Source organism: Cynocephalus volans, chromosome 11 (genome assembly GCF_027409185.1).
Source record: "Cynocephalus volans isolate mCynVol1 chromosome 11, mCynVol1.pri, whole genome shotgun sequence".
In the NCBI taxonomy this organism is placed as follows: domain Eukaryota; kingdom Metazoa; phylum Chordata; class Mammalia; order Dermoptera; family Cynocephalidae; genus Cynocephalus; species Cynocephalus volans.
In genome coordinates this window covers 59,930,443-59,955,669 of record NC_084470.1, presented here as the reverse complement: position 1 = coordinate 59,955,669, position 25,227 = coordinate 59,930,443, and the positions used below count along the sequence as shown (strand labels likewise).

Genomic DNA, 25,227 nt, shown 5'->3' with positions numbered 1-25,227 from the left:
TGGGAAACCCCAGGGTGAAGGTGGCCTGTCCTGCTCCAGTTGGAGGGGAGAGCAGAAAAGCCCAGGTTGGTCAGAGTACCTTCCAGACAGTGCTTGCCTAGGGTGCTATGAGGTCGTCAGACTTCCCTGGTACTCACCTTGTCTGTCTCCTGGGGTTTCAGGTATACCAGCTGGACACAGGGCATTACCTCTGTAGGAACAAGTACTATGGCCGTGGGCTCTCCATTGAAGGCTTCCGCAATGCCCTCTATCAGTACCTGCACAATGGCCTAGACCTGCGATGTGACCTCTTTGAGCCTATCCTGAGCAAACTGCGGGGCCTGAAAGCTGTGCTGGAGCGGCAGGCCTCCTATCGCTTCTACTCCAGTTCCCTTCTTGTCATCTATGATGGCAAGGAGTACCGAGCTGAGTCCTGCCTGGACCGCCGGTCTGAGATGCGTCTCAAGCACCTGGACATGGGGCTCTCTGAGGTGGTGGCACCCTGTGGTCCCAGCAGCAGCCCCAGCAGCACCAGCCCCGAGGCAGGTGCCTCCTCTCCACCCAAGGTGGATGTCCGCATGATTGACTTTGCACACAGCACGTTCAAGGGCTTCCGAGATGACCCCACCGTGCATGACGGGCCAGATAGAGGCTATGTGTTCGGCCTAGAGAACCTCATCAGCATCATGGAACAGATGCGGGACGAGAACCAGTAGGCCCAGTACTGGGCCTCCAGAACCCCTTCCTCTCCACCCGCAGGCAGGGACCATTGCTCCAAACTCGCCGTGAGGACACACAGACTTGCTTTTAAAGGGTTATATTTCTCTTTGGTGTAAACTAAAAGAAATGTTTTTAGCTGTAGCCTGGAATCCATATATATAAAGTGAAGGAGGGCAGAACATATGTCCTCTTAGCCAGGCTCCTTAGCTCTATGACTGACTGCTGTGTCCAGGCTGACTTAGTAAGGAAGAGGTGCCCCTGGTGGGCTTGGCAGCAGGGACAGAGTGCCCTTGGACACTGGTTTCTCTTGCCCAGGTCTTTGGGGGGGGGGGGGTCCTATGGCTGTAGGGCTGGGCTGGTGCAGGGCCCCTCCATGCCCACTCATCCCTTGTTCCCAGAAGTAGAGGGGTTTGGGGGCCCATCTCTTAGGGGCTTTCCAGTCTTGTGCTGTGGGTTTCAGCCAGCTCTTTAACAGATGTCACAGGACTGACTGCACACAGCTGGATCCCATCTTTCTTGGTTCTGACCTTGATAAGGGACTAGATTTATGAAGCTGAGCTGAAGCCAACTCATGGCACAGGGCAGGCCTTGGGTTCCCCAGGCACCCACTGGCACATGAACCTGCTCCTCTTCTGCCCGCAACCCCAGCCAACCTCTCTCGTCAAGATCCCTTGCCTAAGGAGGCCACCTTCTACTCCGCTGAAGGGGGTACAGCTCTGTTTGCCTAGGAGAGTCAGTGTCCCAGTAGGCCTCAGAGCCTCTGGTGTCTCTGGCCCAGACAGTATTTGCAGTTCTCATGCTGTGGGTGGGAGTCTTTCTCCTCTAGTTTTGGCAGCTGTGCTGCCTCTGTATGGGCTGCTCCTCCCAGGGCTCAAGGGCTGTGGTCCACTCAGGGTCTCACATTTCCCCAGGCCCAGCTCAAGGCAGCAGCCCATTGAGGCACTCCAGTCCCTGGGCTTGGAGGAACTTTTAAGCTAGTCTGCTTATAGGGACATTGTCTGGGCCCTAGATGCTGGTGCGCAGATTCTGCTAATCAGAGCTTTGTCTGATTAATTGTGGGGTCTGTCAGTTTGTCCATTTGTCCACCTGCCAGCCCCTTTCTCTTAGGATCCTTCCCCTGGGGTGTAGCCTTGTTTATTGTTATACATATATTGATTTTCTTCATGCTTTCCTCCGTAAAATATTCTTTCTCATCTCTGAGGAGAGCTTTAGCCTCTGTGCCCTTCCTCAGCAGGTGTTGCCTTTTTATAAGCCCTAGTAGCAGAGTGAATTGTAGGTGGTGTGCCTCTGCTGGCCCAGCAACCTTTCTTGGGCCTGGAGTATGGCCCTCAACATGTGACAGTGGGCCAGTGAAGGCTCAAGGGGTAACCCTTTCCCATGGTTTTAGTCATTTTTTTGCCAACCTTTAATGGCACAGAGACCTGCTGCCTCTAACACAGGTGGACAGGAGGTGACACTGCACTCAGCCATTGACAAGGTTAGCACCCTCTCCAAGCCTAGGGCCACTGTCATTGTCATTTTTGGCATGTCCCTGTTTTGGCAGTAAAGGTGACCTGCCAGCCCGTGTCTGTGAGACGCCTTGGTAACTGGTGGACTAATTTCATGGTCTCTAAGATGCAGCTTCTTAAATGGGCTCCTAAATGGATCCTGTCTCTCTCAGCCCTCTGACCTGGTGCCAGTGGTGGGCAGGTTCCCATTCCTTGGGGCTGGGAAGGGCACCTTGCCTGTTTCTGGTCAGTAATGACCATCCTTTCTCCTGTAACATTCTTTGGCTTTAGCCATGGGAGGCAGTAGCTCTTCCTTAGTGTTGTAGTCATTCCCTGGCAGTGTAGAAGATAAAACAGAAGGGTCTGAGGCCACTTGTTGGGTAAGTTCTGTGCCTCCCAAGTTCCTAGATTGTGGGAGCAGATGCTGCCCCTTTCTGCTGCTCCTCATAGTGAGAGAGGCTGTACCCACTTAGGTTCAATGTTTTCCTGGCATTAAAAAGTGGGGAAGGCCTGGGATTTGCTGCTTTCCCCTTAGAGCAGGGCCCCTTTTTTCAGCACTTTTGACACCTGCAGACCCAGTTCTGTTATCTGATGGGTGGTGGGTAAGAGTGTGTGCACACACTTTATGCCGCCCCTGCCAGGCCCTGCCTTCCCAGCCCCAACTTGGGACCAAAGTGCAACGTGGGATCATGGGTTGGGGCACTCAGGTGACCCCTCTCTATAGTGCTTCCCTGGGCCAAGCTGACACCAGCCCCCGGGGGCAGGGCAGGTATAAAGTGGGACGGGCGGTGCTTGAAGAGAAAGTGGACCAGTGCAGCAACTTGCTAGGGACTCTGGGCCTATGCAGTGGGCGTGGGAATTCCCACCAAGGGGCCTGGGCTAGTCAGTAGCCGCTGCATATGCGCTCACAGCTGGCCACGTGCACGTTCCCTAGATGCAGTTTGCTTTGAACTTTAAAGCTGTACAATTTGGTTATGTTCGTGCTGATTTAAAAAATATTTTAATGAAAAAAAAGGGGAGGAGAACCCTGAGAAGGACCTGGTTCCTTTGCTTTGGGAACAGTAAGACCTCATGTTCTGGGAATCGCTCTCTACTCTTTCTTGGAAGCTAAGCCTGTCCGCACCGCCCGAGGCCTGCGTCCGGATACTACACGTGGCTCTAGTCACGTCTCGGCACAGCTGCGTTTCCTCGGGACCTTGCGTGTAAGGGAGGGGGTGCTCGGGCCGAGCCCACCCTTTCTGTACACCTAGCGCTGCCCGCCCCGCTTGTGTCTGAGGTCATATACGTTAAAATAAAGCCGCTAGAAACTGAGGTTTGTCTGCGTCTTTGTGAAACTCCCGCGGCTTCCGGGTAGGCTGTCCTGGCACAGCTAATAACCCCACCTCACTTACTCGGGTCCCTTCCCTCGTCTCCTCCCCGGGGCGGAGCACTAGGTGGGCGAGGCGGGGCTGGAAGAGGACGCACCGTGACGTACCTTGGCACCAGAATGGAATGAGGCCTCGTTCTTGGCGCCAGTTCCGCCTTTGGATCTGCCAATGGATATCTGACCCGCGGGTCTGGGTCCCGGTCCCCATGGCAGCCCGGCGCGCTCGGGCTCTCATTGGCTAAGTCGGCCGCGGCGCCTCGTCTCAGCGCTGCGACGCCGGCGGCCGTGCCACGTATACGGCAGCCGATTGGCCCGTCAGGGGTTACGTCACTGCCGCGCCAGTGCCGGCCTGAGTTTGGGGCCCGCAGCTCTCCACCCTGTGTCGTGTCCTGGGTTGCGGCGGCCCTGGATCCGGCGTCAGGGCAGACCGGGCGGACGAGGTGGAACCAGAGTCGGTCAGTCTGGTGAAAGGCGCGGGGCCGGGCAGTGCGGCGGGAGTGTGCGGCGGGGATCGTCCAAGTGGGCTTCAGGTACCTAGGAGCCCAGAACTCAGTTTCCTGTCGCCCGCAGGCACTATGAAGGCACTGATCTTGGTGGGCGGATATGGGACGCGGCTGCGGCCGCTGACGCTGAGCACCCCGAAACCACTGGTGGATTTCTGCAATAAGCCCATCTTGATGCACCAAGTGGAGGCGCTGGTCGCGGTAAGACCCAGCGTCGGGGTCTGTCCTGGCTGGACGAGGTACGGCTAGTGACTGGGGGTCAGGGGCGCCCTTATCTTCAGGCTGAACCCGCCTTTGGGCCCGGGCGCGTTTTTCTGTCCGACAGGCAGGCGTGGATCACGTGATCCTGGCCGTAAGTTACATGTCTCAGGTGCTGGAGAAGGAAATGAAGGCGCAGGAGCAGAGGGTGAGGCGTGGACTCTCGGCCCTTTCCCTTGGTCCCTGCTCAACTTTCCACCCTGTTGGGAGAACCTGACGGGGTGGCTTCCCCCTTGCAGCTGGGAATCCGAATCTCCATGTCCCATGAAGAGGAGCCTTTGGGGACAGGTCAGTAGACAAGAAGGTCCTCAGGGGAGGGTTTAGGGCGAGGAAAGGGGTAAGACCCAGTCTGGATGGGGCCTGTTGCGCCTGTATCCATGGATTCAGACCCCCAGCAAGGTGGTGACCTGTCCCCTTCCTCCAGCTGGACCCCTGGCGCTGGCCCGCGACCTGCTCTCTGATACTGCAGACCCTTTCTTTGTCCTCAACAGTGATGTGATCTGCGATTTCCCCTTCCAAGCCATGGTGCAGTTCCACCAGCACCACGGCCAGGAGGGCTCCATCCTGGTAAGGAACCAGGCCTTACCTCTCCTTTGAGGTTCCCACCTCCCACTTCCCACCTCGCATCCTCCCACTTCCCACCTCGCATCCTCCCACTTCCCACCTCCTATGCCTAGCCTCTCCTGCCCTCCACCTTTTTTTTGGGCGGCTGGCTAGTACAGGGATCGAACCCTGGACCTTGGTGTTATCAGCACCATGCACTAACCAACTGAGCTAACTGAACCAGCCCCTCTAGCCTTGAATTACCTTCTTATGTTATGGGTACAGTGCTGTGCAGTATGTATCTTTAAGCATTTGGGTCACAGTCCTTGGGACTTGGGACAGCCTGGATATCAAGACTCAGGAACACTGGACTAGGCCCGAGGTCCCCCTGCATTCAGGTGACTAAGGTGGAAGAACCTTCCAAGTATGGTGTGGTGGTGTGTGAGGCTGACACAGGCCGCATTCACCGGTTCGTGGAGAAGCCGCAGGTGTTTGTGTCCAATAAGATCAATGCAGGCATGTACATCCTGAGCCCTGCGGTGCTGCAGCGCATCCAGGTGTGTAGGAGACAGCTGCTGGGTGGGTTGGGGTGGGGCAGGCCATTACTGCCATGACCCTGCTCACGAGCTGCCCACTCCCACAGCTGCAGCCCACGTCCATTGAGAAGGAGGTCTTCCCTGTTATGGCCAAGGAGGGGCAGCTATATGCCATGGAGCTGCAGGGTGAGGCAGGGAGGCCACAGGGGGGAGGTAGTTTGTGGCTGGGCTGAGCCTCCTGATGCATCCCTCCTTACAGGCTTTTGGATGGACATTGGGCAGCCCAAGGATTTCCTCACTGGAATGTGCCTCTTCCTGCAGTCACTGAGGCAGAAGCAGCCTGAGCGACTGTGCTCAGGCCCTGGCATTGTGGGCAACGTGCTGGTGGTGAGGCCCTTGCCCAGCCCATCATTAATCCCCTCAGTCTTAGGAGACAAGTGGCCAACTTGTATTTTCCCCACCATTCTCAGGACCCAAGTGCCTGCATTGGCCAGAACTGCAGCATTGGCCCCAATGTGACTCTGGGTCCTGGTGTGGTGGTAGAGGATGGTGTGTGCATCCGGCGGTGCACAGTGCTACGGGATGCCCACATCCGCCCTCACTCCTGGCTTGAGTCCTGCATTGTAGGCTGGCGCTGCCGTGTTGGCCAGTGGGTAAGCCTGTGGGCTGGGACAGGTAGGGAGCGGACAGGGAATGCACCTGCTTCACTGGTAAGGCCTATTCTCTCACCCAAGGTGCGCATGGAGAATGTGACAGTGCTGGGTGAGGATGTCATAGTTAACGACGAGCTCTACCTCAACGGAGCCAGTGTACTGCCTCACAAATCTATTGGCGAATCAGTACCGGAGCCTCGCATCATCATGTGAAGGGATGCCATGGGGCTGGCCAAACCCCTATTTCCCCCATCGGCAAGATCACTGGCTTGGCACATCAGAAAACCCTGGACTTGTTGCCATGTGCCTGGGAGGGATTGGATAAGGCCAAAACTGTTGGACACCTGCCCTTTCTCATGGACATAAACTGGCAGGATTCCTGCTGGGCCCACCCCACAAACCCCACTCCCTCAAGAAGGGCCAGGGCTTTATGGAATAATAATTTAATGCTCACTGTAGCCCCGACTGAAAGTCAAGCTCAGGCACAATTAGGGCCATGGTTGGGCTCCCACCAATGAAGCTACATACAGGCAAGAAGGAGGTTGGACAGGGTGGGGGACAGGGCAAAAGGAGCTCATAAATAGGGCCAAGCCTCGGTCTGGGTTCAGGGGAGGTTCCAAGATGGTGCAGGGTACATGGGCTAGGCAGCTGAAGAGGTGTTGCTTGTATTGGCTGCCTTCTCCCAGTCCTCTACAGACATGATGGTGGCTTTGCAGAAGAAGCAATCCTTGTTGTTCATCAGATGCTGGTTAATGCAGGCTCTACGACAGGGGAGGGGATGAAGGCTGTCCTGTGTATCCCCACTGCTTCCCCCTGCCAAGTCCATAGGGCCCACTTACTTGCAGGACTTGTGGCCACAGGGCTGGAACACAGCAGAGATGGGGTGGGCATAGCAGATTGGGCAGAGGTCTTCCTCACTGGTGGGCTGTAGGGAGGAGGGTGAAGGGTAGGCTGGGGTTGGATGCCCAGATGTGTGGACATACACTTTGGCTACCAAGTGGTGTAGGCCCACATGCTGTGGCCCCACTCACCAGGGAGGCAGCTGCTGCCTGGGCAGACGCAGAGGTCAGGTGTGCCAGCATCTGTTCCACCTGGGCCAGCTCCTCTGCACTGATGTAATCTTTATCTGGGGAGGGTAGATGGTGTCAGGCGAAATGTGGTCCTAGAACCTGGTGTCTCTTGCATATTCCCAGTCTGGGAATTTGCTCTTCTTCAGGCTCCTGACCCAAATCTCTTCCCTGACCCGCCCCTGGCCCACTCACAGCTCTGCAGGGAGAAGCGCTTCCGGTCAGGGGCAGGCAGGGAAGTGCCAGGTGCTGGGGGCTCTGGCTGCCCCAGGAGGTAGCATATAGAGCGAAGCTGGAAGCAGGGATCAGCCAGGAGCACTGATGTGGCTCGCTCTGTCCTAGGTAGGGGAGGGTGCAAGGGTAGTCAGAAAGTTTGGGGCTCATCCTAATCTCTATAAGGGGTGGGGTGGGAGGGTCTGGCATTACGATCCAGAGCACTTGCATCATTGCCCCCTTCATCCTTTCATCTCCCTGTTTCTTTCAACACCCCTGTAAGTCCTGGATCCCATTAAGTTCCAAATAGCCAGGGTACCAGTTTAAGGGGGCCCTGGGGAGCCACAATTAGTGAGAGTTCACCTGCTCCATAATATATTATTAACCTTTCAAAATCACTTCAAATAAATACAAAGTTCATTAGCAGCAGCTTAAAGACATTTCCCCAAACTTCCCCTTTTATTCCTTGGGGAGCTGCGGAAAGCTGCCGGCCAAGGGCAGGCTGGGATATTGGGCTGCACTCGTGCCCCCTCTGGCGGTCACGCGAGACCCTTGCGTGCCAGGGGACACGCCGCACCGCCCCCCGCACGGGGAGCCAATGGGAGCCCGGGGCCCCGCCCCCGGGCCGTAGCCTCCCGGAGAGTATTTAGAAACCGGCCAGAAAATCTCTCGGAGAGAGCTAGGGACGCCGAAGGGAGTGCTGAGTGAGGCGCGACCCCACCTTACAACCTGGGAACGGGAGACAAGGAGCGGTCGGCCGTGCGGGGCTGAGCGCGCATCGTGCCTCCTCGGCCGTGAGCCATCCGGTGCCACGCACATCGAACCAGCACAGAAGTGGGTGAGTCCTGCAGCTGTGACCTGCACAAAGCTGCCCTGTCCCAACCCTGGTGGCCGCCGCCATGGCCTGGCTGGTGCTGCTGGGCGCACTGCTGTGCATGCTGCGCGTCGGATTAGGTACCCCGGACTCTGAGAGCTTTCTGCCTCCTGCGCCCCACAACTGCCCCTACAAATGCGTCTGTGCTGCCGACCTGCTGAGCTGTGCAGGCCTTGGGTTGCAGGACGTGCCGGCCGTGTTACCTGCCGCTGCTGCGGACCTCGACCTGAGCCACAACGCACTCCAGAGCCTGCGCCCCGGCTGGTTGGCACCCCTCTCCCGGCTGCGCAACCTGCGCCTAGGCCACAACGAGCTGGCTGCATTGGGTCACGGCGTCTTCACCAATGCCAGCGGCTTGAGGCTGCTTGATTTGTCATCTAATGCATTGCGGGCGCTTGGCCGCCATGACCTCGACGGACTGGGGGCGCTGGAGACGCTGCTTCTGTTCAATAACCGCTTGGCGCACTTGGATGAGCATGCCTTCCACGGCGTGAGCACGCTCAGTTGCCTCTATCTGGGCTACAACGAACTCGCCTCCTTCTCTTTCGACCACCTGCACGGTCTGGGCGTGACCCATCTGCATACTCTGGACCTCTCCTTCAACCGGCTGGGACGCATCTCCGTACCTCAACTGGCCGCACTACCGGCCTTCCTCAAGAACGGCCTCTACTTGCACAACAACCCATTACCCTGCGACTGCCGCCTCTATCACCTGCTGCAGCGCTGGCACCAGCGCGGCTTAAGCGCGGTGCGCGACTTTGCGCGCGAGTACATGTGCCTGGCCTTCAAGGTGTCCGCGTCCCGCGTGCGCTTTTTCGAGCACAGCCGAGTCTTCGAGAACTGCTCGGCTGCCCCAGCTCGTGGCCTAGAGCGGCCCGAGGAGCAGCTGCACTTGCAGGTGGGGCGGTCCCTGAGGCTACACTGCAACACCAGCGTCCCAGCAGTGCATACTGTCTGGGTTTCGCCGCAGCATGAGCTTATCGTGGCGCCGGGATCCCGCGACGGCAGCATCGTGGTGCTGGCAGACGGCAGCTTGGCCATAGACAACGTGCAGGAACGGCATGCCGGCGTTTTCGTGTGCCTGGCAACCGGGCCCCGGCTGCACCACAACCAGACGCACGAGTACAACGTGAGCGTGCACTTTCCGCGCCAGGAGCCCGAGGCTTTCAACACAGGCTTCACCACATTGCTGGGTTGTGCTGTGGGCCTGGTGCTCGTCCTGCTTTACCTGTTTGCACCGCCCTGCCGCGGCTGCTGCCGCCGGCCCCGAGCACCCAGCCCGCTCCAGGAACTGAGCGCACAGTCCTCGGTGTTCAGCCCCACACCGCCAGACGCACTCAGCCGCAAGGCCAGTGTTCACAAGCACGTGGTCTTTCTGGAGCCGGGCAGGAGGGGCCTCAATGGCCGTGTGCAGCTGGCAGTAGCTGAGGACTTCGACCTCTGCAACCCGGTGGGCCTACGACTCAAGGCTGGCTCAGAGTCTGCTAGCTCCACAGGCTCTGAGGGTCTCATGATGACCTAGGCTGCCCACGGCCCCCACCCAAGCCACCACTCTCCTGCTGCTTGCCCTGCTCCCTGCTGTGGTACAGAGAACTGCCAGATGCTTAAACACTGTGCCTGGTCCCCCACCCTCATGTGGGGGCCTTGACTTGAACCAAAAGGCCATACATGGGGTTGGAGAGCCCCAATTGCCTCCTGCTCTGCCCAGCACAGTACCCAAAGGCCTCAGGTCCTGACAGGGCCCGCTAGTGCCCACATGCCCCCATGAGGATTGGGGACTGAGACCCATCTGGAAGAACCCTTGCTTTAGAGCCCCAGGTTCACCTTCAGGGGCCGAGGCAACTGTCAAGGAGTGGTTCTGAAGAGTTGAAACATAACCACCTTCCCCTTCCCTAGGGGCCAGGGAGGGAGGGAGAAGGCCCACAGGGGAAGAGGAGGAGGGCTCTGAAGGAAGACCTAGCCCCACCCCCAGGATGGAAGGAGAAAACAAGCCCTCCCTCTGGTGAAATAGGACTCCGCCCCATCCATCAACATCCAACCTACTGTAAGCTTCACAACTTCATGCAGAGGCTGGTGGGCAGGTATTAGGCAGGCAAGGCTCCTCCAGAGACCACCTGAGGGCCTGGCCTGAGCCACAGCCAGAGTGACCTTGCTATCTCTGGCCAGGGGCATCCAGAGGTCACTCTGAAGGCAGAGCTCATTCCATGGGCTCAAGAGACAGCAGTGAGGGGCCTATGCCCTCCACTTTTCAGCAGTAAAAAGCCTCATGAACATGGCCAACCTGGGAGGGCCAAGCCGGAACTCAGTGTCCCCTGAGAGTAGAAGCCTCTTAAGGGCTGGCACTGGTTTCAGCCTAATGGATGAGACAGTGCCCTGGTTTCATATGCATCTCACAACTCCTGCTTCAGAGAGGCGGGGGAGGGGGGTTTGGGAACCCCATATGTGGGGGCTGAGCTGGGTCCTGGACCCAGCCGTTATGGAGTTTCTTAATAAAGGCAGTACACGCTCATTGCTGGAGACTTCACAAATGCAGGTAGCATTGTGTGTGCTCAGCTCTTGATCCAGCAGTGCTGCCCTGGCCATCAAAGGTTGGCAGACCCCCCTGGATTCCTGGCTCCCATGCCCCTACCTGAAGCATGGCCACAAACCAGTGGCTCTGTGGGCCGGGACATCTTGTCCTGCTGGGTTCCCTGATTCTCCTACCCAGAGCAGGTGCTGGTGCCCCCACCTATTTATTCAGTTCATACCTCACCTCCTCCCTTCTGCCTCAAAACCAGATACAGATACGTTTTTGAGATTAGGAAACTGAGGTACAGGGAGGCCCTGCCCAGCCCCTCCTCATCCGATACACGCAGCTCCCACAGTCCCCAACACTCACTCTGAAACTGGGCCATGCACCAGAAGCTGTACCAGGATGCCTGTCACTGCCACCAGAATGGGATAGTGGTCCACACTCTCCAGGCCTAGAGGAAGGGAAGGAAAGAGATGAGCCACCCACATGCTCCCTCTGCAAGGGCTCCGGACCCGGCTGATGCCATACACCCTTCCCTCTGTTCTCCCTCCAGAAGGGTGAGCTGAGGCTGGGGGGTCGCTGAGCCTGGCTGTCCCAGTGCAGTACGGAGAATCAGGCATCACTGCTCCTGGCAGAGGAACCAGGGCCTGTAGTGTGTTGGGGTGCAGGGCATCTAGATCCTCACCAGGCAGCCGTAGGGTGACTACACGGTCAAACAGGTTCCTCTCAGCTGTCACCCGGTTCAGCACCTGGTTCAGCAGCTGTGAGGGCAGAAGCCTGTTGGTGGATGGGCAGGTTTGCCATTGGTGCATCCCCAGGATCCCACCCTCCTTGCCCAGATGGACACACCTGTGCAAGACGCCGTAGCAGCATCTCAGAGGTAGGCCGGGTCCAGTCAAGGAATATCTCAGGCACCAGTGTGATGGTCATCTCCAAGACTCGCAGCAGGCTGACCGAAAGGTCAAAGCAGGTGGCACATACCTTGAGCTGCCGGCTGTCCACGAAGTTTCGCTCTAGGCGTTCAGCAGCCTGCTGAATCTGAGCCACCAACATGCGGGCAGGCAGCAGTCAGTGGCCTGCCTACATCCCAGGACCATGCCTTGTCCCCTGCACCACTCTGACCCACAAGGCCCCATCACAGCCCACCTCCTGGATCATGCCGATGAACTCAGAAAAGGCCCAGTTGAGCTGATTGAGAACGCTGTTGAGGAAGCTGGGTGCCACGTCAGGACCCTGCCGCAGCAGGTCTGCCATGTGCTGCTGTAGCAGGGTGGAGGGGCAGGGCTCTGCAGGGGCACGAGGAGGTGGCATCATCAGGAACACCAGTGTAGTGACCCCCACCTGTTTGCCTCTGTGTCCTCGCCCTTTGGGCCACTGATGTAAGAACAGAAAGATGGCTCCCTGGGAACACACAGGTCATGAAGGCGGGGGACAGGGTGCAGTACTACCTGGGAGTTAGTGCTAAATCTGTCCTCTTTCTCTGCTGGGCAAGCCACAGGCTGCGATTGTTCCTAGACACCACACCACACCATCACCATAGGCCTAGAGCAAATGCGCAGCCCCAGCCTGACCCCCAGGAAGTTCTGGGTCACACGCCCTTCAGCTAGGATCAGACCTAGACAGGGTAACATAGACCCTTCCCCACAGGTATCAAGTGCAGCTTCTCCAAGAGTCTACTCTTGTATTGTCCTTTACTGTCCTCTGCTGTCCTTGGCCTGGCCTTGGCATATGGCTGAGGTCGTAGGCTCCAAGTCTGGGCTGGCGGGCAGCAGTAACCAGATCCCTCAACCACAGCTCGCCTGGCATACCTCCCACCCCTCTTGATGCAAATCAATAGTTCCTGCAGCAGCAGGACATGGATCTGGCCCCACTGCCACTTTCCACTTGCAGCTCAGTTCCGTCCTAGAGGCAGGACCAAGGCAATTGGCAAGGACTTGCTGTATGACTTTGCACAAGGCACTCAGCCTCTTTGGAGACACCCCTCAGACCAAAACACTGCCCCCTAGGGCAGAAAGAGACCACATGGGCCAAGGAGAGCCACCGTGCAGGGTGAGTACGGTGTGTGGGAGATGCTCTGCAAGCCGGACAGCCCCAGACCTTGGGCAAGGCCTACAAAACTTTGCCGGACCCAGGAAAGAGAGCCTAGGCTCTGCTCCCAATCAGATGCTCCTTACTCCAGGAAGCTCCATGAATACCCTCTGGGGCCCTGGCCAACCTCCAGTCTGTGCCCCACCTTGACTCAGGTGTCCAAGGCCTAAGCCAAGCCCTGGGTCTGGCACCAGCAGACAGTAAAGAAGGAGCAGAAGTTCATGGTGCTGGGACTAGGCTGGAGGTGAGGGAGCTGGCTCAGAGGGCAAGGGACAGTGTTCACTCTGTATGAGTTGCCAGCAGCCTGGAAAGGTGTTGTCCCTTGTCATGGTGACCCATGCAGAATTTGTTTATTCTAAATTTTTTTGTGTGGAATCTTTAGGGTTTTCTACATACATCATATCTGCCAACAGAGATAATTTTGTCTTTTATTTTATTCAGGCCTAAAGGGCATATATGGGACTATGGTGCCCGGGGGAGTAGTCCCAGAGCATTCTTAGGCTGGGAGGAAGCAGGGAAAATGGAAACCCCAGGAGACAGGCAAGGTGTCTAGGGTGCAACAGGAGCCCAGAAGAGGGGCTGGAAGAAGTGAAAGAGTCTGAAAGAACCCAAGAGCAGTGGGAAAAGGCAACCAGCCTTCCCTGCCCAGGGTACTGCCAGGTCCTGCCCAACCTGGATACTCACTCTGGAGGCTGGGCAAATTGGCGTCCTCAGGTTTGGTTTTCAGCAGATGTGGAAGCCGTGTATAGCGGTACCCGAACCCACAACCCTGGAGGTAGGGTCAGCGGGGGTCAGTGGGGCAGGGCAACCTCTCCCTCCACCAGCCTCAGACACCTCCCCTCAGGTCAGGCTTACCCTCCAGAGCCGCACCAGGATCCAGTTGGTCTGGGCCCAGGGCCGCTGCTCATAGGGTGCCAAGAGATTCCTCACCATGGCAATACGCCTATTAGGGCAATGAGTGGCAATGTGGGGTAAGACTGGGCATGGTGCTATGCAGGGCAGGGTGTGTGGCTCCCCAGGGACCCCACTCACTGCTCCTCAGGAATCCGCTCCACGGCTCGCAGCGAGTGTGGGTAGCACACATAGCTGGCCAGGGCCTGCATCAGTGAGTCTCGGATGTCTGCTGGGACAGGCCATGCCTCAGCCAGTGCCTGGCATGAGTCCTGGCCCCATGCGGCATGCCCACCTGGCCCCATTTTGTATAGAAAACAGCCTGCAACAGGTGCCATCCCATCCCCAGCCCCCTGCAGGGCACCTCACCAGTGCCCACGATGCGCATGTCAGCAAAGTGTTTGGCAAGGATGGCAGCCAGGCGGGTCAGGGTCTCTTCATAGCCTGCAAGGGTGGGTGGTGAGAACTGTTGGCCAGGAGTGGGGGCTCCAGAGGCAGGCATGTCCCTTGGCAGAGTAGGCGGGCTTGGGTAGCAACCTGCAGAGCTGGCTCCAAGGGCCAGACTGGACCCAGGATGGCACCTGGGGATACTGGGCAGGGCATTCACTTGCAGCTGGGGAGGGGCTAAGGCACAGACTCATTGTGGGGGGAGGGCAGGTCCTAGCAAAAGCCCTAACCAGGGCTCAAACCCATCTCAGCTCACACACTTGATGACTCAGCAGTCAAAGCCCCTTGGGTACCCACAGCTCTGTCTTTGAAGACAAAGCCTGTACTGAGGCTTAGGAAGGGAAGAGGACGGGCCAGGGCCTGACAGCTCACAGCCTGATCCAGACATAAACTGCCAAGCCCAGCTTGGAATCAATGGTCTGTGAAAAGCCCAGGGTCCTATGTGGCCCTCAGCAGGGCCCCCAACCCCTGCTGTGATTTACAAAGACAAACCATTTTGTCCCTGACTGACTGCCATACTCCATGACCAGTGCCAAGGTGGCAGGGTGAGGCGCCAGCTGGCTGCTGGGCTCCAGCAGCTGCTCGGCAGCACCAGGAAAGAAGTGAAAGCCAGGGGTCCCAACCCCCATGCTCCATCTTGTTTTCTTCCCAGCACCAGGGAGGGGCTGTTGATCCTGTGGCTGCAGGTACCAGGACAGGGAAAAATGCTTGTTTGATGCAGGGTGGACTGGAGTAGGATCTGCCTCCCCCATCCCCATGTGGGTGTGTGCCGCAGGCCATGGAAGGCTCAGACCAGAGCTCCTAGGGCTCACGCTCAAGGCCCACTTTTCTGCCCCAGCCTGAATGGTCCCATCACCTGGGAGCTCCTCCATGCTATGCACTGGGCCAAAGTAATTCTTGAGAGCACTGTAGCTGTTGATGGCCACACTCAGGTAGAACTCAGGCATGAAAGCAAAGAGAGAACCTGTGCGATCACCATGCTCGATGGTCCGCAGGCAGACACGCAGCAGCCAATAAATGTCCAACATCTTCTCCTGCAAGGGGAACACAGGGTACCGCTGGGCTGTTCACAGAAGGGTCACAGGGGGCATGGCCTAGTCCGGGTATCAAGAAAGACTCCCCAGGACTATATCATCCGAACTGAAATCTAGATTGCAGGAAATGTGAGCAGTGGCTCAGACTGGGACAAGCAAGTCCTCAGCAGGAAAGAGGGGCATGCCCATCTTGGAGAGGGTGGCACTGCCACTAAGAAGGTTGACAGAGACCTTGGCAGGACTATTTCAGAGTAGTAGAGCCTGTGCTGGGCTAGGAGGTAGGGGAAGATGAGAGAGCTAACACAGAGAGAAAGAAGTACAGTGGTAGCTGTAGAAAGATGTAGAATCAAGGAAAGGCCTCATGGGCTTCTTCCTTTAACAATGGAAGAAACTGTATGAGGAGACAGGTGAGTGGGTGCTGAAGATGCAGAAGACAGAAGGCAGTTCAACATAATAAAGGCCATATATGGAGAGCCTACATCTAACATCATACTCAATGGGGTAAGACTGGAATGAAAACAAGAAAAGGATGTCCACTTTCACCATTGCTATTCAACACAGTACTGGAAATCCTACACAGAGCAATTAGGCAAGAAAAAGAAATAAAAGACATCCAAATTGAAAGGAAGAAGCAAAATTATCTCTGTTGGCAAATATGATGTTACATGTAGAAAACCCTAAAGATTCCACACATAAAAATTTAGAATAAATTCAGCCACATTGCAGGATACAAAATTAACACACAAAAATCAGTGGTGTGTCTCTAAACTAACAATAAACAATCCAAAATTGTTTATTTAGGAAAATAGAAATCAAGAAAACAATTCCATTTCTAATAGCACCAAAAAAGAATAAAATACTTAGGAATAAACTTAACCAAGGAACCAAAAAGACTTGAAGCTACACTGAAAACTACAAAATGTTGGTGAAAGATATTAAAGATCGAAATAAATGAGAAGACATCTTGTGTTCATGGATGCTATGGTATGAGTGCTTGTCCCCTCCAAAACTCATGTGGAAGTTTTATCTCCAATGTGGCAGTGTCAAGAGGTGGGTCCTTTGGAAGGTGACTGGATCATGAGAGCTCTGCCTTCATAAATGGATTAATGGGCTAATGGGTGTAGTGGATTGAATTATGTCCCCTCAAAACTCATTGAAGCTTGAATTGTATCCACCACATTTTATGTATTAGAAACTTAGCCCCCACTATGACTGTTAACAGGGAGGGAGATCCTATTATGGTCATCGAAAGGTGGAGCCTTGAAGAAGTGATTGGATTGTAGGACTGTGCAGTAGTGAATGGATTAAAAATGGTGGTCAGGGGCGTGGTTCTGAGGGCTTTTAAAGAAGAGGAGTCTGTCTCTCTCTCTCTGCTCTTTCTGCTTCTACCACTTTGCAATGTGAGGCCCCTGGGTCACTGTTGCCACCACCAGATGGACTTTGGACTTCTCAGCCTCAGAAACTGTAAGCAATAAATTTCGTTTTTCTTTATAATTACCCAGTTCTGTGTATTTTGTTATAAGCAACACAAAATGGACTAATACAATGGATGAGTGGGTTATTATGGGAGGGGCACTGTTGACTTTATAGGGAAAGTAAGTGAGCACGGTAATGTGCTCTTGCTCAGTCTCTTGGCGTGAGATACCTGGTGGCATCATGGGACTCTGTACAGAGTCCCCACAAAGAAGGCCCTCCCTCACCAGATGCAGACTTCCCAGGCTCCCAAACTGTAAGAAATAAGTACTATTTATTTACAAATTACCAAGTTTTAGGTATTCTGTTATTAGCAACAGAAGATGGACTAATACAATGGATTGTTAGCTTAATATTGTTAAGATGGCAATACTGCCCAAAGGAATGTACAGATTCAATGCAATCCCTATCAAAATCCCAATAGGCCCGCCCTGTGCCTCACTCGGGAGAGTGCGGGTTCGGATCCTATATAGGGACGGCGGTGCGCTCACTGGCTGAGCGCGGTGCGGACGACACCAAGCCAAGGGTTGCAATCTCCTTACCGGTCACAAAAAAAAAAAGAAGAGAAAAAAAAAAAGTATGAGAAGATGTATGGGCCGGCCTGTGGCTCACTCGAGAGAGTGTGGTGCTGATAACACCAAGGCCATGGGTTCGGATCCCATATAGGGATGGTTGGTTAGCTCACTTGGGTGAGCCTGGTGCTGACAACACCAAGCCAAGGGTTAAGATCCCCTTACCGGTCATCTTTAAAAAAAAAAAAAAAAAAAAAAATCCCAATAGTATTTTTTGCAGAAATAGAAAAACCCATCCAGAAATTCATATGGAATCTTAAAGGAGCTCAAATAGCCAGAACAATCTTGAAAAAATAATAATAATAAAGTTAGAGGTCTCACATCTCCTGATTTCAAAACTACAAAGCTACAGTAATGAAAACAGGATGGTACTGGCATAAAGATAGACATATAGACCAAGGGAATAGAGAACTCAGAAATAAACCCTTGCATAGTCAAATGATTTTCAACAAGGGTGCCAAAACCATACCGGCCAGCTAACAAAAAAAAAAAAAAAAAAAAAGACGATGAAAACAGGGAAAAAGCTTCATGACACTGGATTTGGTAATGATTTCTTAAATATGAAACCAAAAGCACAGGTAACAAAAGGAAAAATAGATAAACTGGATAATATTAAAATTGAAAATTTGTGCTAATGGACACAGTCAACAGTATGAAAAGGCAACCCACAGAATGAGAGAAAATATTTGCAAACCATGTATCCGATACGGGGTTAATATCCAGAATACACAGAGAAGTCCTACAACTCAACAGCATAAACCTAAACAACTCGATTCAAAGATGGGCAAAGAAGTGACAACCACCGAGTTGCTGCAGGAAATGCCCCAGGTTCCCGAGCCTGCGTGGTGGGGGCCAACAGCCTCAGCCATGTCCCTCTCACATCTGCAACTGGCCCAGCGATGACCACTGAGCCACCACTGGAAGCATCCCGGGCTCCTGAGCTGGGGCAGTGGGGGACCGAGGGCTTCAGCCACACTCTCCTGACATCTGCATTGAGCCCAGCAACAACCGAGCTGCTGCTGGAAATCCCCTGGTCTCTCCTGCCAGAATGAGGGGGGTGTCACAGGCCTCGACCACACTCTCCCTCCTTCCCCCTCCTCGCACTCTATTTCCCTCCTTCTTTCTTTCTCCCCCTATCCCCAAACTGCTCCACAACAATATCTTAAAATGAAAAAGAATAATATTAATAAGTAAATTTTTAAAAAACCAAAAAACAAAGATGGGCAAAGGACTTGAATAGACATTCCTCCAAAGAAATATACAAATGGACAACAAGTACAGGAAAAGGTGTTCACCATCATTAATCATTAGGGAAATGCAAATCAAAACCACAGTGAGGTACCACATCATACCCATTAGGATGGCTACTATCAAAAAAGTAGAAAATAACAAGTGTTGGTGAGGATGTGGAGAAACGGAATCCTGTGCACTGTTCGTTGGAATGTAAAATGGTGCAGCCACTGTGGAAAACAGTACGGTGGTTCCTCAAAAAATTAAAAATAAAATTACCATATGACCCAGCCATTCCACTTCTGAGTATATACCCCAAAGAACTGAAAGCAGCGACTCGACTAGATGCAGTTATTTGTGCCCCATGTTCAGAGCAGTATTCACAATAGCCAAAAGGTAGAAGCAACCCAAGTGTCCATCAACAGATGAATGGATAAACAAAATGTGGTATATACATACAATAGAATATTATTCAACTTTGGGAAATTCTGACACATGCCACAACATGGATGAACCTTGAGGGCATTATGCTAAGTGAAATAAGCCATAGCAAGGTCATGGGTTCAGATCCCCACACCAGCTAGCCACCTAAATAAATAAACAAAAAAACAAACAAATAAATAAGCAAGTCACAAAAAGACAAATATTGTAACCTGCTTTGGATTCCACTTCTATGAGGTACCTAGAGTAGTCAGACTCATAGTAACAGAAAGTAGAAGGTGGTTGCCAGGGGCTGGGGGGAGGGAGATGGGGAGTTATTGTTTCAAGGGTACATAGTGTCAGTTTTGTAAGATGAAAAGAGTTCTGGAGGGGTTGGCTGATGGCTTACTTGGGAGAGTGTGGTGCTGATAATACCCATGTCAGGGTTCAGATCTCCACACCAGCCAGCCACCAAAAACAACAAAGAAAAGAAAAAAGAAAAAAAGAGTTCTGGAGATTGTTTGTACAACAATGTGAATATATTTAGCACTTAAAAATGGCCAAGACTGTTATGTCATGTATATATTTTACCACGATTTTAAAAAAAGGCAGAGAGATGGGAAGGCAAGAGTCTTGGGAAGTTGGTGTGAGAGGGTGGCAAGGTTGCCTAGGGAGGTGGGCAGCTATGAAATCCCGGAGGTGGGAAGGAGGAAGTGCCCCCGACATGGTCATCTTCATGGGGCTGGAGGCAAGGCCATCTGTGGCAGCAAGAAAGGTAGGAGCAGGTGAAAGGTGGAGGTGGTCTGAGTTTTAGGGAGAAGCCACCAGGGTAGAGATGGGGACACCAAGGGCTCTGATCACCCAGTTATGGGGGAAGGACATGCCCAAGAAGATAGCAGATGCCCTGACATGGGCACCTGGGGAGAGCCCCAGGGCACCCACTGGAAGGGGTAAGGGAGAGGAAACAAGTCCAGACGGTCTGGGGATTGGAGGTCAAACTTCAGTTACAGCAAGACCATTAGTCTGTCCCTCTGCGTATCTCACCAGGCCGAGTGCCCTGGGAGGGCAGAGACTTGTCTTTCCGGTTCACTACTGTGTCCCTAGTGCCTAGGATGTCACTTGGGATACTCCAACCTTTGCGTACATGTTTTTAAATGAATGAGTAGGCGAATGAGTGAATGAGTAGCGAACAAGCCAGTGGCCATGAGGGTGGTAGGTGAGCTGGACAGAAGCAGATGCAGAGCGTGGGAGTGAGGCTCAGGGGGAGGCCTCAGAGCACCTGATATCCTGGGAGAGAAGGGGAGGGTCTAGAAACTGAGAGGAGGGTCAGGGGGGAAGGGGAGGCAGGCAGAAACAGACCTTGTTTCTCAAAGGAAGGATTTATGAGCTGGATGTGCACTGGAGGTCTAGAAATGGCACCAGCATAAGTCCATGGGGCACAAGAAGTACAAGGGAAGTGGAGGCGGGGGAGGTCTGAGACTGCAGGGGGGTCAATGGTCCTGGCACAACCCTGCATAACCTGCGGCTAGACAATGAGGATGGGGAGGGGGGCATTCACCAGCCAGGGCCACACACGCTCACCTGGGAGTAGACGGTGGCATGGACCCAGGCAAGACGGCGGCTAAGGTGGTCCAGCTTTTCTGAAAAGACTTTCTGGCTCTTGGTCAACTCTGCAAGGATGTCCTTTCTCTGCCACCCAAGGGGAAAAGATGAAAATCAGGACATGCTGCCATGCCCAGTTCTCCTCTACACCCCAAGGCAGCCTAGTAGGGGCCCTACTAGTGCCTGGGGCAGGCAAGGGGATGGGCTCCACATTTCAAAACTCTCTTCTGCCACTGACTCGCTGGTGACCCTGAGCAAGCCTCAGGACAGGGCCATGGCTGTCCCCTCAGGACATGGAAATGAGGCCCAGCTGGGGGTCTGTGAGTCCCTGGCCAGAGTTCCCCAAGGATTCAATACCAGAACTGCAGCTTCAGCAGCTGCCAGCCCAGGGCTCTGGTGACAGGTGGGGACAGGGGGCCTGCCAGGGAAGCCCAGCCCAGGCCCTGGTCCCACTCCCCAGGCCAGGACAGCTACAGCAGAGATGCTCCAGGAGGAGTTGGGGAGCAAGGCCCTGCTTCCTGCTGACTCCACATGTAGCTGAGAAAGCACTCAGGGTCAATCCATAATTGATGAGGACAGTGGGTGTGCGTCTGCACTTAGTGGGCCAGTGGGGAAGGGCCCACTTGGCACAGGCTGCAGCTGGTTGATGGTGTTCAGGTTGCACAAGGCCCTGCTGTCTGCCCCACTCTCACTGGCGTGCTATGGTCAGGGTGGAGGTGGGGGCAAAGAGAAATGCTGGGACAGCCCCCAGAGCCAGATTTCCTTTGTGGGCTGCCCTGGGGACCCCGAGTAAGCAAGCTGCCCCTGTGCAACACTCCTCCCTCCCAATACCCGCCTGCCTGTCCAGGCCTTACCTGCTTGGGGCACCGGCGGATCTTGTCCTCTGTGTCCCTCAGAGCCATTGCATACTCGCTGACATCATCAGACACACCCACCATCTACAGCATTGGACACATGTCCAAGGTAACCCTTGGCACCTCATCTGGGCTCCTTTACCCAGTCTGGACCCCAGCCAAGCTCCCAACCTTAGGCCCCAGGCAGTCCCCCTCCCACAAAAGTCAACCAAGTCATGCCTAAGCAGCAGTGGCAGAAACCAGTCTTGCTGTGGCATGTGCTCGTGCGCACAGTCATGCACAGGCACCCCTGCAGGCACAAGTGCACATGTGCCTGCACACACATGCATCCAAACAGGCTGAATACCCCCCAGCCAACACGCATGGACCAACAGTGCAAGACCTTGCCCAGCTGCTGGTGGACACTGAGATTGTACATCATGACGGCACCATCCAGGACTTCCAGCAGTGAGTTCTCGGTGAGGGGCTGCTCAGGCTCCTCAGGGGGCCGCCCCAGCAGCAGGCCCTCATTCCAGTGGCTGCCCTCAACTGGGGAGTAGGGGAAGGGCAGGGTGAGGGTGGGAGCCATCCCGGTTTTCTCCTAATCCTGTGCAGCCTGGATGGGCCTCACAGCAGGAGAGGGAATCCTCTCTCCTTTTTCCTGTTTCTAAGGAGGGACCTGCAGGAGAATGTGAGGGGTGAGGGTGAAGGACAAGGCCCTGCAGTGCCAGCACCTATTTCTGTAGCATTGATCTGCACTTAGAGTGTGTTTCCTGTACCCTTGGGATGCTGCCAGGACATAGGGCCAGGAGAGCAGGAGAGTGTATTTTGGCTTTGCCCAGGGTGGGGGGTTGTACTTGGTAGAAGGGTCCTTTAATGCCATGTCTGGCCCTGCCCAGCACCTACTGTCCTCTCGGGTCCTCTGCTCCACGCTCAGTGTGCGGACCTTCACTTTCTCCGAGGTGCTCAGAGGCCGCCGTGGGGTCATGAGGCTCACGGCTGCTGTGCTGAGGAAGCGGTTGGCTCGGCCCAGGGTTGGAGAACTGAGCCAGCCAGGCCGGGGCAGGGGCAGTGCCCCTCCCATGGCCAGGGCCTGCATGGGGCGCTGTGGTGGAGAGAGGAGGCCAAAGGCTACTCAGCTCCTCAGGACCAGGGCCGGCTTAGTGCTCCCTTGATCCATGGGGCTGGGGGATGGGAAGGGAGACTTCATGCCTCCACCCACAGCAAGGGAACCTGCCTGGTAAGAAGCCCCTTGCCTGCATAGAGAGAGGGATGGCCCTATGTGACACCCCTGCCCAGATGATAAAGGAAAAGCCAACATGAAACCCCCGCCTGTCCCTACTGTGGCACCTGGGCTGCGGTCGGGGCTGGCTCCTCATCCTCGTCCAAGTCATCCATGGTGGCCGCCTGGAGCTCCAGTGGGTCAATCACAATGTTGGCTTTGGAAGCAAGGTCATCTGAGAGGAACAGCAGGAGGGCTCTGAGGCCAGTGGCAGGGTGAGGGGCCATGGCTGGAACTGCCCAGGACAGCAAGAGAGCACTAGCAGGCTAGGCAAGAGGACTTGCAGGGCCCCAAGGACAACAGTGCCTGCTCCTCACCCCTCTCCTTACTCCAACCCAGCCTTCACTCTGCATCCCAAGGGCCCCTTGTCTAGCAGCAACTCCACAGTAGGAGGCATTCCCTATGCAACCCCTCTTGTCAGTCCCTGTCTTTGTTTCCCGTAATGACATGCTCTCCAGGGCCTCCCCTACCCTCTTACTGTTGCATAAACAAAAGGATATTCTAGTGCTGCCTAGGCTTCTGCTTGCCTCACTTTGCACACTCCCCTGGGGAGCCAACCCTCATCCCACCTCGTCCCCACTTCTGTGTTGACAGCTGCCATACTATTTCTGCCTCCAGCCCAGGCCTTGCTCCTGGCTGTGTCCCCGGGTACCTCAAACATGCTGTGTCCAAGCATGTGTCATCTCAGCCTCTTCCTGCAGTCCCTCTCTCTGATGGCCCCCATCCACACAACCTCTGGCAGGAAGCCTGGGGTCATCCTCTCCTCCTCCACTTCACTGTGCCTCCCCCTTCCTCCCTGGCACAGGCTGTGCCCTCTGTTGCCTGGACTTTTCCAGACCCTCCTCTCTGTTCTCCACACCACAGCAGTCAGAGGGAGCTTCGTACAACACAGACCCCTGACCTCACTCCCCCACCTCAATTCCTTCCAAAGCTACCCCTGGAATAAGTCTATACCTGATTCCTGGCTTGCAAACCCATCAGATTCTGATCTAGAGACCCCTTGGCCTCATTACCCACTGCTCCCTACTGCACATTTCACTCCCCAACGTACCAACTGCCTTCCATCTCCAGGCCACGCTCTGCTGTTTTTGGTATCCCTGCCCTTGCTCACGCTGTGCCCTTGGCCCCTTGCACCAGAGCAACTTGTGCTGCTCATCTCTGAAGATGACTAAGGCAGCACCTGCATGCCCCTGCCCTCCTACCTCACCAAGATCCTGTCAGCACACCTGCCTCCCAGCCAGCCCCTGGGGTGGGTGCTCTAGGGATGGGATAGCTGGACCCAAGACCAGAGGCAGAGCTGGCAGAGCACCTCCCTGCCTGAGACTCAGGCGCCCTCTGGTGGGCACAGGATAGCTCAGCACCCACAGCAGAGCAGGCTCAGAGACTGCCCCTACCCAGCCCAGACCCGCTCACCGCCCACAGGCCTGCACGCACCTTTGAGGGTCTTCCGAAGGTGCGAGAGGAGGCCTCCAAGGCGCTGCAGGTCGAAGTAGTCCACCTTGCCATTATAGAAGATCTGGGGCGGGATGTAGGCCTCTGCGAGGAGTTAGAGAGGCTGGGCCTAGTAGTTAGGGCCCAGCAGGAGGACCCCCCCAGATCCCTCCCCTGTACTCTGGCCTGGCATTGCCAGGGACTTCTGGCCTTGGCCACCCACCTACCCAGGCAGAGAGTGGGACCAGAGCCCAGGCCTCCCCTACTTCCCCCACCCCCTGCTATTTCAGGTCAATGCCAACAACTGTACAATTTGGGACAAAGAGGGCATTCTTGTCAGCTAGTCACTTAGGAGAGAAGAGGGCCCAGGCCCAGCCTTATGGGATATCCCCCAATCCAGGGCAGGTAAGGCTCCCACTGACTCTTGGGGACTATGTCCCAAACAAACACAGGGACCCCCGGCACCCACCCAAGGCAGTCCTGCAAAGGACTGCACAGAGAGCTGGGTGGGCTAGGACTGAGGAAAAGAGTTCATGATAGGAAGGAGCCTACAGGGACAATCAGCAAACATGGGCTCGGCAGCTCCAGAGTGCAGGGCTCTTGCTGCCCTAGTGGGGAAGCTGCCTGTAGTGAACTCAACTGGGCAGGAGGCTGGGGACAGCTCCCCCAGCCTGAGTTCAGCAGTCCACACCAGCAATAGGGGCTGCCCTATGCCTGCCTCTGTCCAGCCTCGCTGACCTAGGGCCCTGGTGCCACTCACCTTCACTGAAGGAAGCACGAGGGTTGGAAGCCTTGTATTCATCCCAATAGTAACGCAGGGCAGAGATCAGCCGGTGCAAGAAGCAGACCATGTACTCAGGGGGGCAGAGCATGGGCATGTTCTATAAGCACAGGGCATAAGACATGCATTGGTGCCGGCCCAGAGCCCAGCCCATTTCTCATCCAAGGCCATGCCCCAGGACTCTGAGTTGAGGGGGGAGGGAAGGCAGCAGACAAAGGAGCAGGGCTGGGCAGGGAAGAGGCAGGCTGAGAGGTGCTGGAAGCCCAGGGCGCAGCCCCTGCAACACAGCCAGGGTCCACAGTGGGATGCTCTGAAAGATACCTACCCCCCGGCCACTGGCGTTCTCTTGCAGAAACTTTCGGAACTTAGTTAGGAAGATGTACCTAGAAGCTTCACCCTTCAAGGGAAGAAAAAAACAAGGCTGTGATGAGC

The 25,227-nt window shown here is 55.2% G+C and overlaps 4 protein-coding genes across 8 annotated transcripts in view; 3 read left to right on the top strand and 1 right to left on the bottom strand.

Annotated features, from left to right (window-relative positions):
* The window catches only part of IP6K1 (inositol hexakisphosphate kinase 1), a 51,916-nt gene extending 48,434 nt beyond the window's left edge, over window positions 1–3,482 (top strand). For both annotated transcript variants that reach the window (XM_063114011.1, XM_063114010.1), the window contains exon 6: window positions 162–3,482. In XM_063114011.1, the coding sequence (XP_062970081.1) occupies window positions 162–695 (534 nt within the window). In that variant the 3' untranslated portion in view covers window positions 696–3,482. The remainder of the gene's footprint in view (window positions 1–161) is intronic.
* Window positions 3,483–3,905: 423 nt separating this feature from the next.
* On the top strand, window positions 3,906–7,506 carry GMPPB (GDP-mannose pyrophosphorylase B). Of its 3 annotated transcripts, none has more exons than XM_063115445.1 (10): window positions 3,906–4,007; window positions 4,123–4,256; window positions 4,381–4,461; window positions 4,553–4,601; window positions 4,738–4,880; window positions 5,255–5,413; window positions 5,500–5,578; window positions 5,652–5,779; window positions 5,863–6,045; window positions 6,127–7,506. In XM_063115445.1, exons 2-10 carry the CDS (start codon window positions 4,128–4,130, stop codon window positions 6,256–6,258), a joined length of 1,083 nt encoding a protein of 360 aa, XP_062971515.1. In that variant the 5' UTR covers window positions 3,906–4,007; window positions 4,123–4,127; the 3' UTR covers window positions 6,259–7,506. The 3 variants fall into 3 exon arrangements, with proteins under 3 accessions (XP_062971515.1, XP_062971513.1, XP_062971512.1); XM_063115443.1 differs by having other exon boundaries at window positions 5,180–5,413; XM_063115442.1 differs by having other exon boundaries at window positions 5,863–7,506.
* Window positions 6,473–25,227, bottom strand: part of RNF123 (ring finger protein 123) — a 28,651-nt gene continuing 9,896 nt past the window's right edge. Inside the window, exons 19-39 of one of the 2 annotated variants that reach the window (XM_063115439.1) lie at window positions 25,121–25,192; window positions 24,775–24,895; window positions 24,018–24,119; window positions 22,652–22,758; window positions 22,208–22,406; window positions 21,705–21,850; window positions 21,323–21,406; window positions 20,448–20,555; window positions 14,994–15,171; window positions 14,060–14,134; window positions 13,832–13,919; window positions 13,655–13,742; window positions 13,484–13,568; window positions 11,858–11,997; window positions 11,561–11,749; window positions 11,397–11,472; window positions 11,078–11,162; window positions 7,308–7,450; window positions 7,077–7,171; window positions 6,885–6,970; window positions 6,473–6,806 (exon numbers count right to left, since the gene is read on the bottom strand). In XM_063115439.1, the coding sequence (XP_062971509.1) occupies window positions 6,686–6,806; window positions 6,885–6,970; window positions 7,077–7,171; window positions 7,308–7,450; window positions 11,078–11,162; window positions 11,397–11,472; window positions 11,561–11,749; window positions 11,858–11,997; window positions 13,484–13,568; window positions 13,655–13,742; window positions 13,832–13,919; window positions 14,060–14,134; window positions 14,994–15,171; window positions 20,448–20,555; window positions 21,323–21,406; window positions 21,705–21,850; window positions 22,208–22,406; window positions 22,652–22,758; window positions 24,018–24,119; window positions 24,775–24,895; window positions 25,121–25,192 (2,388 nt within the window). In that variant the 3' untranslated portion in view covers window positions 6,473–6,685. The remainder of the gene's footprint in view (window positions 6,807–6,884; window positions 6,971–7,076; window positions 7,172–7,307; window positions 7,451–11,077; window positions 11,163–11,396; window positions 11,473–11,560; window positions 11,750–11,857; window positions 11,998–13,483; window positions 13,569–13,654; window positions 13,743–13,831; window positions 13,920–14,059; window positions 14,135–14,993; window positions 15,172–20,447; window positions 20,556–21,322; window positions 21,407–21,704; window positions 21,851–22,207; window positions 22,407–22,651; window positions 22,759–24,017; window positions 24,120–24,774; window positions 24,896–25,120; window positions 25,193–25,227) is intronic. The other variant, XM_063115440.1, reaches the window with a different exon arrangement.
* Window positions 7,536–10,690, top strand: AMIGO3 (adhesion molecule with Ig like domain 3). Its single transcript, XM_063115441.1, has one exon. It carries the CDS (start codon window positions 8,225–8,227, stop codon window positions 9,719–9,721), a length of 1,497 nt encoding a protein of 498 aa, XP_062971511.1. The 5' UTR covers window positions 7,536–8,224; the 3' UTR covers window positions 9,722–10,690.

What these genes read in the sequence shown, in the direction of transcription:
- AMIGO3 (XM_063115441.1), top strand. Translation starts at nt 8,225, where the DNA reads ATGGCCTGGCTGGTGCTGCTGGGCGCACTGCTGTGCATGCTGCGCGTC.
- GMPPB (XM_063115442.1), top strand. Translation starts at nt 4,128, where the DNA reads ATGAAGGCACTGATCTTGGTGGGCGGATATGGGACGCGGCTGCGGCCG. An exon ending in AAGTGGAGGCGCTGGTCGCG is followed by an intron (nt 4,257 to 4,380) that starts GTAAGACCCAGC and finishes TCTGTCCGACAG; the next exon opens with GCAGGCGTGGATCACGTGAT. An exon ending in GCCAGGAGGGCTCCATCCTG is followed by an intron (nt 4,881 to 5,254) that starts GTAAGGAACCAG and finishes CCCTGCATTCAG; the next exon opens with GTGACTAAGGTGGAAGAACC.